Below are 18,321 nucleotides of genomic sequence, written 5' to 3' on the forward strand. Positions count from 1 at the left end.
TACTATATGAAAGTATATCTGATAGGGGCACGGGTGTGGTTCTATTCTGGTAAAGAACACTCTTCTGGGCGTAAATGTCCACCACCTAGTGCTTCAAAGAACTGTATATTTTATTGTGGAACCACGCAGGTAAAATAACAATATCAATTGATGTTTCTCATGATCTTTATTTATGTAGTATAGTTCAATGTTAGTTCCGGGATATATACAAGTAGAACCTTTTTATTTAATATCAATTTGATATTTCCATAACACTTGAAAATCGATTGATTATTGCAGTTATTCTTCCTGTTCACCAGCTTTGGATTCTTCGAGATATTGCATCCCAGTATTTGTCTAACAGTTTGATGGTAACCTGAGATAATAAATAGTTAAGTTTTTATTCCTAATCATAATAACCACCTTAAAGTTTCACCGTTTTATTATTTCCGACACTATGCCTAACACCACTAAATTCTATAGTGTGCAATTCAGTTTCAAATTTCATTTTATTTCGTGTATTATTGACATGTAATAGGCAACTACTTGTCATGACATATTTTCCACTAAATTGAATACTATATACGCCATCTTTCATACCCATAAAATTCGGACTGTCTATAAAATTCCTATTGATTTATATATATATATATATCGACCCCTCAAACATTGAATCATTCATTCGTCAGTTTTCTGCCATCCCGCACGTGCGGGTGTTAGTTATAACTTCAAATCTTCGCAGTCACCACTTTCACTTCTTTTTCATCCCAATCTCTAGTTCACAAAATGTAAAATAACACAAGATGAGCACCTACCGTCATAATAAACTACAATGGTGACATATCATTGCAAGTTTGGAACTATATCTTGGATACTAAGGGCTGACCAACCAGCCAAAGGCTTTTTGGTTAGCAGCTAATATGCTAAGATATCTTATGTCACTTACATCTAAATATATGTACTAGTAGTAACTGAAGCCTGTCTGAAGCCTGTCTGAAGCCTCTGATATGAAACACGGTTCCCATGGTTTGCCGTAAAACATAAGACCAGGTCTTAAATATCCTGAGCGAACTGTAGGAGCCGGAATAGTTAATTATAACATTTAAAATATCCAGAATACTTGCTATGAGCTATTTACATTTACACAACTTCGAGATACCTCGTCATTGACAAACCCTTAAATACTTTTACTTTGATACGGACATACACTTCTGCTATCTGGAAATGCTACATTTCCAACGTCTACAATCTAGATTTTGTTTACCAAATATCGGTTCTAGTATACATATGTACCCCAGGATAGTCTATGTTGTTCTAGCACGATGCTAGTCCTACTACCATGACAGGAAAATAGATTGATAAATCCCTGCATTTAGTTTATCTGAGGCTGGCACGCTCAACTATTTCACAACCCTCCTGGTTCTTTACATATACATGTATTTCTCCATCGTGATCCTTTCCCTTTTACGTAAAACATCTAATATAATTCATTTTAAGAGTCCTTAGAAACATATCTTTTTGTATTTTATTTCAAAATCTTTTATGATTGTATGCTTTTGAAATCACGCCCTAATAATTTTACGTCTGAAAATTAATTCAAAACGTTCCTGACTTTTATTCGAAGATTGATAAATGTTATGACGGAAAATATTATAGTTAGACTCATAATCTATCGTCACTGTATGGCTTTTTTTACTTCATATCAACCAGCTCTAGGGCTTTCAATGTTCTCCAACTCGGGAGACCTTGGCACTTAATATGTTGGATACATATGTATTTGGCCCCTGGAATCGTATCCAGTATATATATTATGTGGGTTTTATACTTGCGGACCCGCCTTATGATAACTAGACAAATATATTTTTATAGTTATCCGATATTTCGAGATATTAATTGATGGTACAGTCAACCGCTTTGTAAAGTTGATTTGACCCGCTAATAATAACAGTCCAATTATTGATACTTTCAATGCCATATAGCTGAAAGGTTACATGTAAATGATGTCTCATGCACCATTAACATTTAAAGCTTCCCAGATTACCAGACGTACTGAATATTAATTGATTTACAGAATATAAGAATATCAAGGGTGTTTTAATATTCAGTATGATTTATAGATGTGACGATACTTCAAATGCTTGACATGTTTCCATTAACTGAGTGTCAAGTTGTTTGTCGAGCGCGTAATTTACTTGTAACGTGTTGTAGCAAAAATGAGAATTATTCAGTTCTGTACGACTGGAGTTCCGCTAATAAACTGGCCCTATCTGTTCTTACAACTTGTCGTTATTTTACAAGTCTGATAAATCTGACCCTAGGTTGCTCCTGATTCCTTTTTAAAAAGGGTAGTAGCTTATTCAAGCTAGTTTCTAGCATCGAAATGCCAAACTATACCTTGTCATCTAACCATACATCATCATGTAAATTTGCCATTGGAAAGATATAACATGTTCAAAAAATTTGCGAAATACGCAGTGATGAGCTCACAAAGCACCATTTGCTACAAACAGAGGCATGGAGTCTTCCCACATTGAATTTGTCAATGGCCGCTTGTTGGAGCCATCCGCATCCATAATGTTTATCTGGCCATAGGGCTGGAATGTATTATCGTACAAACCGCATTCATATTGGAAGCCGTACTCTCCTGTCGAATAAAGAATCCGACCATCCTGAGACCAGACGGCGTGAGCATCGTTAGCCTCGGTGGTCGTTAGAACCTGGAGATCGGTGCCATCAGGGCGGATTGTGCAAATATCGTAATTTTTAACGCTCGTCTTGCGAGTGAAAACAATTTTTTCACCATCCGGAGAGAAAAATGGAAGGTTATCCCATCCGGTCGTTAGCACCGTCACATTCCTGCTCTCAAGGTCCAAAAGCCGCAACCCGAGTTGCGACTCGTCTCCGTTAGTCGAGTTAACTCCCCAAACGCGGAAAACAATACTCTTTCCGTCTCGGGAATAGCTAGGAAAGCCAGAGTTCAGTGTTTTATTGTCCAGTGTAGTGGCACTTTCTGTCAAGTTTTCTGCATAAGATCCGTTGGCAGTAGCTCTTATGACCCATCCACCCCCGGAGCCTCGACCCTGGAACCAGAATCCGGCGCCAAAAGTAAGCCATTCCCCGTCTGTGGACCATGAGGGCTGGTAGGCACCACCACTACCCTGGGCTGCTTCTCCGGGTGTTATGATGCTGCTATTCACTGGGTCATAGACATTGATAACATCACCACCCGTGGTGTTCGAGTTGATGATGGATGAATCCCCCAACTGCTTGTCGGTCATAACCAGGCGATTCTGAAGAGATAGGTGTGGGAATACATCCACAAACTGATACTCCCATTCATCGTCCCAGCTAAAGAGGGGTTTCTCAAAAGCTCGAACTGTCCAGCTAGTTTTCTCGTAAACAACTTTCTTTCCATCTGGCGACCAGGAAGGGGACCGGACACTTGATGTCTCAGAAGTAGTATTACGGTAAGTGCCATTGGTGATATGGATCCCCTCGCTCGCACTACCCTTTTGGAAATACCCAATCGTATTGTCGTCGATATATTGTGGGAAAATCTTCAGTCCAGCTCCTCCAATTTCGACTGTGCGGTCAGAACCAGTCTCGAAGTCAATTGAAACAATGGACGTATTTGTTGAGTCGACTCCAAATGAAGAATGGGCATTATAAGTGTCCTCTCTTGTTATTTCATAGTAGACCAAACGAGTTCCATCAGGCGAAAATGTTGGCGAACCCAATGCATAGCCCTCCTTCTTAGCGACCTGGCGGAAGCCAGTGCCATTCGGCCGGATAGCGTATATTGACAACTCTTGTGTATGCTCCCATCCGCTCAAACCGAGAAATGTCTCCGTACCGTGACCAAGCCACTCGGTGTTGCGATCTGATGAAAAGGCCAGCCATTCTCCATCTGGAGACCACGCCGGTCGGAAGTAACCATGAGGAAGGCTCTTGTTGGTCGTGGATGCGACTTCTGGATTGTCAGTCAAATTCCAGCGCCTACCTGTGGCAATATCGAACAACCAGATGTTGGCTACCATGCCCTCTGTCGAAGTATACGCGGCGAGGCTTCCGTTGGGGGACAGTACCACAGAGTCCTCGACAGCCGGGGTTGTAACCAAGGGCTGGAGATCAGAACCATTGGGACGAACTCGGTAAATATCGGCGTTACCATCTCCATTGCGCTCCGTTGTGAAGAGAACCCATTCTCCATCGGGAGAAAAGGAGGCATGGTACTCGAACACTGGATCAGCGAGCAAGGGCTGCTCATTGCTTCCGTCTGCATCAGCAATGTACAGTTCGGACGTGCCGGGGGCAATGCGATTCATCAGCATAAGGCCCTTGGTGCTGTTCCGGGAAGCTCTTGTGCTGATTACTGGATGCCCCGATGGCATGTCCCTTTCCCCCATATGCTCAGCGTACGGGCATAGAGCTCGAATAAGGACTGGGGCGAGGGCAAGAACCAAGATCGCAACAGAAGAATGCATCGTGCTGTCTTTTTTTCCCATTTACAACGATCAAAAGGGAGGCAGATGCCCGATGTTAAGCAAAGAGCTGGATCATATGGTCGGTTGTCAAGAAGCAAGACTGGCTTGCGTATTTATTGTTGTAGGATATTTAACTGGTATAAAGAAGGCTGGTGATTGTAGTCTGTTTGCTTGGTGACGACAACTGTTACATCGTCCGTCTGTCCCGGCTCAGTTTTTACCCCTAGGCATGATGTTTACCCCACAGGGAGATCAATAAAGCACAACAATTGGGTCTCACGCCATTTAGCCTGCCACCAATGAGATAAAAGTCATTTCGTGGTTGGACATGCCCCAGCGGCCTCCTCCGGTGGGATCATTGAGGTAAACACTCATCATTATCATAATAAATTGCACCACCAACGCTTCAAAAAGACGAGTCATCAGTGTTATTTTATTCCCAATGGAGCTTCTGGTGGCCTGAAATTGAGATTTGGGACCATCCAAAGGATTTCGTAGTACCTACTCCGTATACGCCCTCCATCACCTAATAACTAGTAATACGTTTCAACTGAGGCTTGCTGCGACGATCTCTACTATCCAAGGTGTGCGGACGTCTCCGGTTACCTATATGACTCTCGACCTGTGCCTATTTTACTCGATCCTGACTTTTCCTAGGTAGGAATTTAACCTTGTCTATTGCGACATCTTAGCGAGTCTGCCGAAAGCGACGTCTCATGTACCACGAAGAACTGTTCAAGAATAAAACAAAGGCACGAAATGTTGAGAGCAGACGACATACTCTACGAATGGCATCGAATATAGTCAAATACATACAATTCGGTGACAGTTCGATTAGACACAATTAGTAACAGTATATGGGCAAAATGAGGTATTCGGTTCTCACTATCTATGCGAAGTAGAGACTGGCCACGACTGCAGACTGTCAAATTTGCAGGATGATTTGATATGAAACACGTTTCGAGAGACAATACACAAACTGCTGACACAACAATTCGTTTATTTTACTCGGTGTACATCTTTAATATTTAAGAACATCAATCCAGTGATATCAGATGGCTATGGCGAAAAAGCGGGGAAGGATAGATTCAATGCTCGACCATACACACAGAGTTCCAGTTAAGCGAACTTCTATAGCCATAGACATCGTAGTGTATTGCGCCTCTCTAAATGTGCCGCTTCGTGAAGTTGATGAATAGTGGTTCGCCGTGGAGAATGATCATGTCTATGCTTTCGTTCTGGATTGTGCTGCCATCCTCCTCGCCCGGAGCAAACTGGAAATCGTAGTTCCACACAGTCTCTGCCAAGTCGGTGGTCCCTACTTTAGAGTCGCATACGTGCGCTTGAGCTCGTCCTCTACAACTGCCTACTCTTCACAGGCAGATTTAATAACTCTAGCTAGAAGAATATGCGTCGGGCTGTGCGTTGGCTATACCTAACTGTTAACTAGAGATTTCGGTCCATTCGGCTAGAGGTCTACACGTGACAATTTAGATAACGTCTCTTCATCTCTCTCGGCCCTTAATTTACCTATTTGATAATGATCCAGAAACGTGGTGGGCGAGAATAACGGCCTTAAGCTTGTAAAGATAGGGCAAGATTCAATATATAGATTACTAATAAGATCTTGCTCTGTAAAGGTTCTTAGCTTCTTATAAACAAGATTTATTCAATTTATTTTATAAGCTAGAAACTACAATTTAAAGTAGCCATTCATAAAACCACAGAGTGAAGGTAGCAATAACTTAGTATAATTAAATTAATGAATGGCACTGTAAAGGGTATATAGATAGATTCATAAATGAATAAAACAGAAAATAACTTTAAAAATGTGATTAATTTTATAATAATACTAATACTTTACTGTTAACTGCATTCCATTATAAAAATAGGTAAATACATAATGCTATTTTAATAGCATAGAATCGACGTGAAAATTACCACCCGGCCCTGAAGGTACTCCTTAGTGGAGATTATGGTTTTTTAGTCATATCCTTCATATTTTCATGGAAACATTATTAGTTCTATGCAGGTCGCTTACAGAGTTCTTGGCTTCAGGGTGGTGACCGTACTACTTAAAGCGGCCCCCCCTCGACTCTAGGATCCAAAAATATTGACCTGCGTTTATTATTTTGAATCGAAATAACATGCAGGCGGCAGACAAAAAGTCAGTTGCTATTATTGGCGGTACGTTGGTTAATTTCTGAATAATGATCATGCGCAAGATTGACTAAACAATAATAGCTGGAATTTTTGGCCTTTCGCTGGCTGTTGCCCTCCGCGACAAAAGTAATATCGAGCCCATATGTATGCTATTAACTGTTTTTTGACTTCTTCTATATAGACTATGTTGTTAATGTATTCGATCGAAATGTCTATCACGAGAATGGGTATGACCCGGAAGGCGATGATGTACAGGCTGCGTCCGTCGACCTAAACAAAATCGTGAGCACTCTACGTACTCCAGATCGGGCCAATTAAACTAACTAATATTGTGACTAGTTCCGTGCATCTTACGGAACCAAGCTTCATTACCAGCGTCTCGCCATGGAGAGCCGTAACGCTTGGATGATCCAGGATAACAAGCGCGGTTTCTTAGGGGACAATGACGAGAACGGAGGAAGACTCTTTGTAAACAGTGGAATGCTGCGCGTGCAGCCAACGACACATCTTGACACATTGGAGAAAGAAACTCTTGCAAATATGGAGCGCGATGGTCTGCGTGGCACGCAGTTCGTGAAGAGCAGCCCCAATGACAGAGAACGTGCCGAGAGCTTAGGGTGGAAAGCCAAACTCCTCGACTTTGATATCCCAGAAACATCCCCAACGCAAACATTTGATGCCGTATTGGACTCCCTTGCTGGATTCGTGAGATGTAGCAGCGCCTGCACATACTGGTATGATATTTCGGTGGCCAAGGGTGTCAAGTTCAACTTTGGAAAGGAGGGCTCCGTTGAATCGTTGGTAAAAATACCCTGCAGCGCTGGGACTTTGAAGGAAAAGGTCATAGGCTTGAAAACACGGGATGGCGTGATACATAATGCGGACACTGTCGTGGTTGCTGGTAAGCTTTCCTTCTAACGTCTGTAGTTATGCATTGACTGACTGATTACAGCCGGCTCCTTCTCGACGCAGGTCCTTCCTGAATTGAGCTATCACCTTGAGTCATCTGCTGGTAGTGTAGCCTCGTTTAAGATTAACCCTTCACAAAAGGATCTCTGGGACAAGTACTCACCCGAGAAGTTCCCCGTCATCACATGGAAAGCTTCACCCCGAAACCGTTCTGGCAGAGATACAGGCAGCATTTATGCTTTGCCTCGCACCCCTGAAGGCTACATTAAGATAGGATTTAGAGGCATAAAGGTAACTAAAGAACCCACGGAAATTGCAGATTATCAGTATTGACCCGGAACGATCCAAGTTTACAAATTTCCAACCTGCTCCGGAAGGGGCTACTTTCACGCAAGACGGAAAATGGTCTGTGCCTTTACCAGCAGACGAGTGCAAGACACTGCCAGAGCCAGCAATGTACGCAATGAAACAATTTGTCTCCATTTTTCTTCCCGAGTTTGAGGATGTACCTTTCTCGACGACTAAGCTGTGTTGGTATACCGACTCTCTGGACAACTCTTTCGTGGTGCGTAACGCGACTACTGCAACCCTCCCTCGAACAATATGTGGGGCTTAGAATGACCGGAAATTTTCTTGCAGATTGATTACGTACCGGATTTTGCAGAAAACTCGGTGTTCATCTGTACGGGTGGTAGTGGTCATGGTGCCAAGTTCCTACCGGTCCTTGGAGAGGTTAGACGTCCATGTGTCATGACATTTTATTTCCGGCTAATCTTCTGCAAAAATAGCACGCCGCGGATATTCTAGAAAATGGCGATCGTAGTACCACATACATGCGTACGTTTTGGAGATGGCGACCTGGTATGCCCCGTAGGAATGGACTGGAAGATGGTCCTGGTGGACCTCGGGACATTTCTGGAGAATTCGCTTGAAGGATAGGGCTTTCCAGTCTTGACTTGGCAAGAAACTTGAGTCATGTCTCGGCTACATCAATCACTACTAGAAATTAGAAATCGTTCGTCTCATTTGTCATGTAAACCACCCGTGAAATGACGAAAGTCACGTAGGCTTGCGAGCACTAATTAGGACTGCTGGTAGATTTATAGAAATGATATCCGTATTCGCCCTTCTGAAATAGGCAGAGTCTAACAAGGTAGCAACACGGACAGGCCAAGGCTTCAGGTGCGATCTTGGCTGGGGCCGCTTGCTCCCAAGGTACCGTACCGCCATCTTGAGAAGTACAGTATGCACCTGGATAGATCAAATAATCGAATAGCAAGTAATGTAAAACGTTGGAGACCTTGGCATCATCTCTTTCTCGAAAATCTCTGAGCGAGCGCGGTAATTTGGGGGTGGAGTAGTAGACATAAATATTTGCTCATGCTGCTCTTTTCTTGTCAAAGATAGTAAAGTCACCATGTTGCCAGAAAAGAACCTTAACATGTATACTTCTTCCCAACAACCAGGTGTCGACTTTGATGGTCAGATTAAGGAGTCTGTTTGTGTCTCGACACGCCAACGGTACGTTGACAAGGAGGATGCGGATGACACCACGGTGTTTTACAACACCCATAAAGACTCGGTGCGCCCTTTAACTCCTGAAATAGAAAGGAAACTTGTTCGCAAGAACTTCTGGTTTCTACTTCTCCAGACTTGGTGGATCTCTTTCTTGATTCACTTGGACAAGAGTACCCTCTCTTCTGCGAGTACTATGGGCATCTTCCAGGATGTTGATATGACCAAGAACCAGTATAATCAACTTTTCACTCTTTTCTACGCCGGTTACCTGATTGCGCTCTGGCCGGGTGCTTGGATTGCTCAGCATGTTGGCCACAAACAATTCATCTGCGGTTCCCTTTTCCTGTGGGCTTTGCTCATTGGCGTACATCCGGCAGTTAAGACCGGGAAGGAGATGATGGCTGTTCGTTTCCTGCTTGGGATGGTAAGTTTACTCATCAACCAAGAAGCTTCAGTAATACTGATGACTGGACTATAGACTGAATCGCAGATCGTCCCTTCAACCGCCATGCTACATCAGGCATTTTTTCCACCACGAAAAAGTCCATGGGTACAGCTGCTGTGGTGGGCCTTTGGAAGTGTCGCCAACGTTCTTTTGACGATGATATCATACCAGTTAATTGAAGATGACAATCACGGCACACTGGCTGGCAGCATTGCCTCGTGGAAGTGGCTTCATATCGTCTGCACCGCCTTGACATTCATGGTCTTTGTTCCCCTCGTTTTCTTCCTGCCCAACACTCCCGTGGATGCCAGGTGGCTGAATGAAGAAGAGAAGGTTCACACCATCGAAATTATTCGCAAGACGCATTCCGGTTTGAGGAACTCGACTTTTAAGTGGTCCCAAGTCAAGGAAATGATCCTCGATATGAAGAGCTGGCTATTCATGTAGGCTCCTCATGGATATATCTACGTATATTCCACGCAATATGCTGACTTCTGCAATCAGTATCCACATGTTTTTCAATGAGCTTCCGAACAACACATCGCAACAGATTCCTCTGATTATCGTTGGCTACGGATTTACGCCCGCCGAGAGCGCTCTTTTCAACATCGTCAAGCCCCTCTGGGGCCTGATCTTGGTCATAGCATCCGCTGCCATGCTCTATGGTACCAAACTTGGAACTGGTTACACTTGTGCGATTTCTTATATTCCGTGTCTGATTGGTGGTATCATCGAAGTAAGTGGTTATCCAACGAACCAAGTACAATTATCATCTTACATATCATTGTCGCAGCTTGCGGCGCCCTGGTCAAACAAAGTTGCCCTTATTGTGGGTACTCAGATTTCAACTTTCAAGCCGTCCTATATGATGGGTCTTTCTTGGGCCGGAACTACAGCAACTGGATACACAAAGAGACTTACTCTGATGACTACCTGCGTCCTTTCGGCGTCAGTCGCCAATATGGTCTCCCCCGAGTATGTTTGTCATTTGAATCATGACGTCAGTTCGCTAACTTTGGCAGGTTCTGGGAATCCAAGTACAAGCCGCGATATGTCTTGCCCTGGGCATTCATGACAGCTTTCTGGGCAATTTCGCCAGCCATGTGCATCATTATTAGCCTTTATCTTCAGCGGGAGAACAGGCGGCGACAAGAACTGTTGGCGCAGCAAGAGTCCGAATCTGACCATGAAGACGTTCTCAGCATGAATGGCCAGGTTGTCAAAATTGAGAACGAAGACCTGGACACTACGGACCGCCAAAATCTAAAGTTCACCTATCCTTTGTAAACCTGAAGCGGTTGCCAATGCTGGTTAAATATTTTCAAGATGGGGGCAGCCGAGGTACCCAGCTAATGTAAGTATTATTTTCTTGCTGGAAGTGAAGATGCAGGTACTAGTATATACGTCAACTGGTGACATAAGTGACGTGTTTCTGGAGCCGATCAAGAGGTAACTACTATATAGACAATAATCTTCACTCTTATTCTTAAGAAGTTGGCCATGGTTACGATTTAGATAAACGACTGATAGATAGTTGAGCTCCCTTTCCCGGATGAGGGTAGACCAGTAGGTAATATGTATATACTGTGACTATAAATAGATGTGCCTATATTCTAGAATATGTTCATCACTTGTATCTGAGTTCAGGGTTCCGACTCCCTGAGAGATACGCTGCCCACTACCACTATAACAATTCTTGTAACTACTCAAAGTACAGTAATTGAAATTTTTACAGGCCAACCTTATGTGTTCCCTAGGGCCTGTGGTCAGCATATGACTATGAAACCTTTAGGATATTTCTATGCAGACTTAAAGCACTGTTCTGCGCAGAACTGCTAGTAATGACCCCTGGCTCTAAGCATGAGCGGCATTCTACTAAAAGTTTCGCCAACCTCTTTCCGTAGTTTCCCTCGTTTTGTTGTGAATCTTGAGCAATCTATTAGGACGTGGGTGATTTTTTCTTTAGCACCACCATCACTCACATCTATCGCCCTTGTGGAACCGGAGGAACTTCCGATGGGTCGCCAACCAAGATTGTTGAGATCAATTGAACACCGTAGGCCCGACATCAGTATAACGGGGCGGAAGCTGACTCACTTATTGATTAGGTCACTGGTGTTCGTTGGCCACCAACTAGGATACCGTGTAGATGGTATGTCATAAAGAGGGACTGCTCCTCTAACATGTTGCTGAGGACCTGGGGGGCAAACTAAAAGATGATAGTACTTAAACAGCAGGAATCCTGTCTAGCATTACTTATAATTGTCGCACAAATCAAGCTCTAAGCCAGCTATATACCAGTAAGTTTTACGTGTGCAGCAGGCCTGCACGGTCCTATGTCGTTTCTTAATAGGAAAATTGACCTTGTTACACAGAACTACGACAACACCCTGATAATACGTCTCATTATGCTACGAATTCGACCTCATTCACTAGCCAAAGGCTTATATGCTGGTATCCGGTGCTTCTCCTCCCCGACTAGGCGCCAGCTCATACCCGTCCATATTTCTGGCCAGGGAAATGGCACTGTGCAAACAATAACTGTTCCGGGCAAGCCGTTCAAGTTCTCGACCGACGCCTACACAATGATGGATGGGAACGAGTCTCACCCTTCACCGATTATTTATTCGCTGGCTAGCCTGAGCTCTTGTAATCAAGTCACAGGCTCTGTCGTCGCAAATGAACTTGGTATCGTAATTGGCGGGTGGCTAGTTACGGTGGAGGGGAAATTGCCGACCGCTGTGTTTCTTGAAGGAGAGAAGGGCAATCCGAACTGGGAAAGCGTTGCGTTGAAAGTGCAAGTGCAAAGCAACTTGATGGGCGACCACGATCCTAAATTCCAACACTTTGCTGCAGAGGTCGAACGGCGTTGTCCCATGACTGCGCTCTTCAAGCGCAGCGGGATGCAGTACACAAGCGAATGGATAAACAAGCCGCTACAATAGGCGACGAGCTCAATTGAGAATCGTTCAAGGCGGTATCTTCAGTAATACTGTCAGCCCTATAAGCAAACCTGGTCATAAGTAAGAGAAGCCGACATTCAAAATTGCTGTCTAGTGGGGGTTGATATTGGGTGGTCCAGAGTCCAGACAGACGGCTATGCTCCCAAGGTACTCATGATGACAGCCACAGATTTCCCCCTATTTTATACTATTTTTGTCAACTGTTGGTGTACTATTGGTGTCACTAGTTATTTTTTTCTAAATTTATTCTTCCTCGTCCTTTCACTTTCCAGCTCCGAAGATAGGCATGGACCTTGGGAGCATCGACAGGACCCAAGGTCCCCAGGAGAAATTATCCAATTATGTTGAAAAAGGTGAAAAATGGAATCACATAAACAGAGAAAGGGCCACGATGTATCTGCTTATTTTTTGGCACGAGATGCGAATTGTTTTGTTCTAGTTTCTACGAGGGCTCGACGTATGCCAGAAATGTTTCTACTCTGCGCACCAAACTTACCCTTCAGAGTACTCACATTCCCTTCGCGCTCCGGAAGTAGCAATGTCCTCTGGAAGTACCTTACCAGTGGTTACCACTGAATCTCTCAATCGAAATTGTTCCACCAGACAAAAGATATTGTGTTGTTTTACACGATAAATGTAAATGCCTGCCAAATAGCAGTGACGCCGAGCTAAGTTCAACACAGGCGGTTTATGGCGAATTCAGCCCCTCTGTGAGGCCAAGTAACTGTATGTTTCTGTGCGGCACTATAATGCTATACTCGCCCCCCCCCCTCCCTTGAACGGCCCATTCAAGTTCGATTCAGAAAACCGGCTCTACATTATGACATACTTATTAATTGCCATTGCCTATACTTGAAATTCAAACTTTTTGAGTGACACTACTATAAACAAGATTTATTTGTCGGCTTAATGACTATAACCTCTACGAACTGGATCAATACGCCCAGATCGTTGCGAAAGAGCTATTACTGATACGACTTAAACCTTCAGTAGTCGCCCCTACGAGCGGACCCCTAAGCGGTACTAAGTGATACATAGCAGGCCGGGAAATCTACATCCCAAAAACGATTGAATCGGCTTGCCAGCGGTTGATAACTACTAAGATTACATCTCTCGTGACCTACGTCCCGACAAATGTTATTTACGACGACTGCAACATTTCGTAACGTGTGCATTATATGCTAGTAAAAGAACGACTTTGGTAAGATAATACAATCAGAAAGCGCCATTGATCCTTTAACCCAATCCATCGCCAACGTGAACAATCTTGCCATATTTGATCATAATTCCCGTAGCTGATTGTCAACAGTGTACCCGAATAACGCGCGGTCGGCTGGAAAACTTATATACGTATGATCTGTTCAAAGGTGGTTCTGACTGGACTGCCTGGCATGCGCATCAGGTTATCGGCGGAAGGGAAATTTAGTGCTACAGAATAACCTTACGTTAGAATAAACGGGATTCACAGTCAAGGCGGGGTGAAGCTGATTCTGGGAACGACTCACGCTGCAAGAGCTGCAAGAGCAGGAGTTGCAGTCACCGGAGCAGCAGTTGCAGGAGCAGGGAGACATTTTGACACTTAGCGGTTACTCTGATTTGATTACTGTGAAGGTGGCTGTTGGTAAAGTAGATGGTTATTGATGAGATGGGAAGTCCTGATATGGCCGTCCTCGAGGGTGTATTTGTATCTTTCTGGATGCTCTTCCTCAGCCCTCAGTGAGGCAAGAACCGCGATATCGTGGTCATCGTGCAGCTCCTCTCTCCGGTCTCAGCCAATCTCACGCTATAAAATAATTCACAAGACGGGAGAGACTTTGGCGATGGGCATGGCTGGAAGTACCTAGTGGGGGTCATATCATTTGGGGGGGGATCTCATCCATCAGCCCTTGAACCGAGCCCGCCGCGATTAAATACAGTCTTGCAGTGAGTTAAACTAGAATAACCCCGCTCTAGGTATGGTAATTGGATACATATGTAGAGGCCCAAGCGACAAGAACTACGAGTGGTATTTCGGTGAGTGGACGGGGTGACTAAAAAAGAAATAGGTGACGCCTAACTTCGGAAATTTCGTAAATTAGTAGACGTATAAGTAAAATTATTTTCTAGAACACTTTAGTATAATACTAGTCCTAATATCATATATGAATTAAAGCTAGAATCTTATGAAGAACTACTTTATTTAGTACATGCAGAGTTTCATCATATATTAACTATACTTAGTATTATCTCTATTTAATCATAAACAGTTTTATAGTTACTAACTTTAGATGTACAAACAAATTTCTAAAATATCGAAAAGTTAAAGAAGCTTTTCAGGTCTAAAATAGCTCTATCCTGCTTATTTTCAATTTAAATCCTTTGTAAATATTTGTAATGTTATCTGCTAAAAGGGCATATACATTTTATAACTGGTAACGGGATCACTGATAAATGAATAGACCTTATGGAATTTCTGAAGGAAATTATAGAACAGCTTCTAAAAAACTTATTTAACCTCGAGACTAGGTCTATACGTCTTCTTTTCCGGGGAATATATTTTCCCGTGGGTTAGTCTCCAAGGAATGACTATAACCTTGTCATGGCTCTCTCCATGGACTATTGAGGACTACATTTTAAGGACGACAAAGCTCCCAGAAATGATTTTGTTGATAATTTCCAAGAACTAGCAACCCATATGCACTCTTTCTAACTGGTAGGTCCCTAATCTATCGTCCAGTGAAAAATAAATTAACACTGTTTTCATGTATATACAACCTTCCATTCAAACACACCTAGTAGTGTGTAAAACGTACTGTCCCGGTAGATACACCCTGGATACGCACTATTCCTGTGCTGTCGACTACCATACTGCCGCCACGTACAATATCCCATTGGTTAAATCCACGAAAGTCACATTCAATCAACAGTCGGGGCCCCCTAGAATTTTGCACGGGAGCTATAATTATGTACAGGAGCAGGAATAAAATACGAAACTTCTTGAGGGGAGACTATCCTAGTCGTGTTGGGTGGAGTTGCTCTGCAACCCTTAAAACCGTTAAGTCCGGCTAGGACTTAAGACCGATATCCCCCTTCGTAGGAGAACTTGTCTAAATACTGGGTATAAAGTTGCGGTGAGGCGCCATGTAAGTGCCTCTCAGTATCGGTTCGAACAAATTGTGATTCTTTTGCTCTGGTTTAAATATCTGTAAAGACCATCATGGCCCAGAAATACGCCAAGGATCAGCCTCAAGGCTTTTCCAATCGCATTGAGAGAGTAGCCATTGTTGGTGTTAGTCAAACTTCCATATTATTCCATACGAACAAATATCTTGATGTCTAATAAGGTGGCAGGCGGGCGGTCATATGGGAAGCCACATAGCGGACCAATTGCTCAAGACCGGAAAGCACGTCGTGACTGCTATTACAAGACCCAATAGCACAAATCAATTCGATGAGAACGTCAAGGTGTCTCAAGTTGATTACAGTGGTGACGATGACACGGCACTAGTAGGGGCGCTTAGAGGACAGCAGGTGTTGATCATCACCATGTCGGTGACAGCCCCAAGAGACACAACCATCAAACTCGTCCGTGCAGCAGCAAAGGCCGGGGTGGCCTATGTGCTGCCTAACTGGTTTGGCCATGATCCCGCCAATGACAAGCTGTGCGACGAGAGTATGCTCAAACAATCCCGGGACAGTATCACTGCAGAGATAAGCGGCCTTGGAGGAATTTCGTACCTTCTCCTCGCCTGCAACTTCTGGTACGAATTCAGTCTAGGCGGCGGACCAAATCGCTACGGCTTCGACTTCAAGGAGCGGACATTGGTCTTGTTTGATGATGGCAACGTAGTAATCAATACCAGCACCTGGCCTCAGTGTGGTCGAGCTATAGCTCATCTCCTGAGTCTCAAGGAGCTACCTGACGACGAGGCAGACAAGTCTCCTACAGTATCCCAATTCCGAAATAATTCCATCTACATATCCAGTTTCCAGTTAAGTCAACGAGACATGTTTGAGAGTGTTAAACGCGTTACCGGCACCACCGATGCCGATTGGATCATCACACACGAGTCGGCTGAAGAGCGTTGGAAAGAAAACGAGGTCGCTGTAAAGCAAGGAAATTGGTCTGCTTTTACAAAAATGCTTTACAGCCGCATGTTCATCCCCGGGAGCGACATTGGTTACAAGTCTGAGCTTCATAACAGCGTGCTTGGGTTGCCTGTTGAGAATTTGGACGAGTCGACAGCCACTGGTATCCGCATGGGTGAGAGCGGAGAAGTGGCATATTCACACTAGGATATTTAGACGGACTGCAGTAGCTGGACTTGGTTGGAAGCGTTCAATATTGTTGGCGAGTCTGTTCAATGATATTTTCAATGATACATGTATTCCTAGGTTATATTTTCTAAGCGGGGAATATATAAGCGACCTCAACCCACATGTATCGGCCGCGGCATCAATTGATGAAATTTTTACTTTTGTTTGATTCATCTTCTCAATAAAACTTAGAACATACAATGTTACATGCTGTTTATGAATTTGAAATTAATATATATAAATGCTTAACCAGTAACAGGACTGGAGTTATACCGCACAAAACATCAAAACAACATGTGTATGTTCAAAACTAAGAATCTGCCTCTATGGCTTTTAGTTTTTCTTGTAGAGCTGCAAAATTTCTTTTCATCGCGTTTGCCGTAAACTGCTCTCCGGTTATAACCGGATATTTCCCCAGCGGCCCCTGGATGACTGAATCTGTGCAAGGCTGGTTGAAGAAGGCAATGCTGTACCGGTCCCCATAAAAGTCATCCGGCTCAGAAGGCGCCTTGACCCTGTGAAAGGTTGATTTGAAGCGATCGTCTGACCATGACATGAGAAGGTCACCGATGTTGCACACGATTTCCTCTGTCTTGGGCTCAATTTTAGTCCAAACGTCACCGATGCCAAACTCAGTGACCACCTCGCGCCCGGGGCATATCTCAAGTCCACTCTGCCCCTGCTTCTGGAATAACAGGGTTAAAAAGTCCCAGTCAGCATGTGCGCCCGCCCGATGATAAACTTTGCCGTCTGAGTCCTCCGGGAGCGTAAAGTAGTGTAGTAGTCGACACACTGTCTGCGAATTTGACCGTGATACATCGTGAGCTTTGACAAAGAAGTCATCTTCAAAGCCCAGTCCACGCGCAAAACAACGCATTAGGCTTTCGGAAATACCCTGCACGCGATTCATGAACTCAAGGGAGGTCTTTTTGAAACTGGGCAAGTGGCTCTCATCAACCCAGAATCCGTCCATATTGGCTCCAAACTGAAGCTGGTATGACTCCTTTGTATCAGGCTGTCCAGTCGAAGGGCGCACCTGCGAGTTTTTTTCCCAGCCAACATTCTTCGAGCTCCACGGCACCGTAGCTTTGAGGTTGTCTGAGAGGCCAAAAAAGCTCTTGGAATTTCCAAACATAGCCTCGATTTCCGCGAGTTCGAGGCCATGGTCCACTATAGTGAAGAAGCCGACGTTTTCTGCGGCGTCAACCAGCTCAGCTGTTATCTCATCGATGCGGGCTTCGAAATCTCGTAGCGATATTTGGGGGATAGGACGATCGGCGTATCGTGTCTGGGACATTGTGTTTAATGGTTTGTGTGGAACGCTCGGACAACGAGGAGATCAGTAAACTTGCTATTGTCATTTCTACCTGCATTCTAGTACTTGATGTATTTATCCTCTGCGTTGCGGCCTCAGGCTCTCGGCCTCACCCCACCCTCGGCCGAGGCTTATCTTATCTTATCGCGTATCTTATCGTCGGCCGATCCCCTTCAGTCAACACCTGCCTTGTCGTCGCATTCACGAACATTTGGATTATTCCGGCTGTTCTGACAATAATTTCAGCCC

General features: G+C 44.1%; 6 protein-coding genes across 6 annotated transcripts; 4 read left to right on the plus strand and 2 right to left on the minus strand.

Annotated features, from left to right (window-relative positions):
• Window positions 1-2,462: 2,462 nt before the first annotated feature.
• Window positions 2,463-4,463, minus strand: TRUGW13939_04892 (uncharacterized protein; the record flags this gene model as incomplete). The annotated part of the gene is made up of 1 exon (XM_035488057.1): window positions 2,463-4,463. The coding sequence occupies one exon, from the start codon at window positions 4,461-4,463 to the stop codon at window positions 2,463-2,465; it is 2,001 nt and encodes a 666-aa protein (XP_035343950.1).
• A 2,147-nt stretch (window positions 4,464-6,610) lies between these two features.
• On the plus strand, window positions 6,611-8,467 carry TRUGW13939_04893 (uncharacterized protein; the record flags this gene model as incomplete). Its single annotated transcript, XM_035488058.1, has 8 exons — window positions 6,611-6,650; window positions 6,708-6,752; window positions 6,808-6,908; window positions 6,966-7,527; window positions 7,579-7,826; window positions 7,885-8,100; window positions 8,175-8,267; window positions 8,324-8,467. 8 exons carry the CDS (start codon window positions 6,611-6,613, stop codon window positions 8,465-8,467), a joined length of 1,449 nt encoding a protein of 482 aa, XP_035343951.1.
• Window positions 8,468-8,952: 485 nt separating this feature from the next.
• Window positions 8,953-10,785, plus strand: TRUGW13939_04894 (uncharacterized protein; the record flags this gene model as incomplete). The annotated part of the gene is made up of 5 exons (XM_035488059.1): window positions 8,953-9,477; window positions 9,532-9,941; window positions 10,003-10,234; window positions 10,292-10,473; window positions 10,521-10,785. 5 exons carry the CDS (start codon window positions 8,953-8,955, stop codon window positions 10,783-10,785), a joined length of 1,614 nt encoding a protein of 537 aa, XP_035343952.1.
• A 1,121-nt stretch (window positions 10,786-11,906) lies between these two features.
• TRUGW13939_04895 (uncharacterized protein) lies at window positions 11,907-12,443 on the plus strand (the record flags this gene model as incomplete). Its single annotated transcript, XM_035488060.1, has 1 exon — window positions 11,907-12,443. One exon carries the CDS (start codon window positions 11,907-11,909, stop codon window positions 12,441-12,443), a length of 537 nt encoding a protein of 178 aa, XP_035343953.1.
• A 3,214-nt stretch (window positions 12,444-15,657) lies between these two features.
• TRUGW13939_04896 (uncharacterized protein) lies at window positions 15,658-16,736 on the plus strand (the record flags this gene model as incomplete). The annotated part of the gene is made up of 2 exons (XM_035488061.1): window positions 15,658-15,729; window positions 15,792-16,736. The coding sequence occupies 2 exons, from the start codon at window positions 15,658-15,660 to the stop codon at window positions 16,734-16,736; spliced, it is 1,017 nt and encodes a 338-aa protein (XP_035343954.1).
• Window positions 16,737-17,067: 331 nt separating this feature from the next.
• TRUGW13939_04897 (uncharacterized protein) lies at window positions 17,068-18,054 on the minus strand (the record flags this gene model as incomplete). Its single annotated transcript, XM_035488062.1, has 1 exon — window positions 17,068-18,054. The coding sequence occupies one exon, from the start codon at window positions 18,052-18,054 to the stop codon at window positions 17,068-17,070; it is 987 nt and encodes a 328-aa protein (XP_035343955.1).
• Between the last annotated feature and the right edge of the window lie 267 nt (window positions 18,055-18,321).

Source organism: Talaromyces rugulosus, chromosome III (assembly GCF_013368755.1).
Source record: "Talaromyces rugulosus chromosome III, complete sequence".
Lineage (NCBI taxonomy): Eukaryota > Fungi > Ascomycota > Eurotiomycetes > Eurotiales > Trichocomaceae > Talaromyces > Talaromyces rugulosus.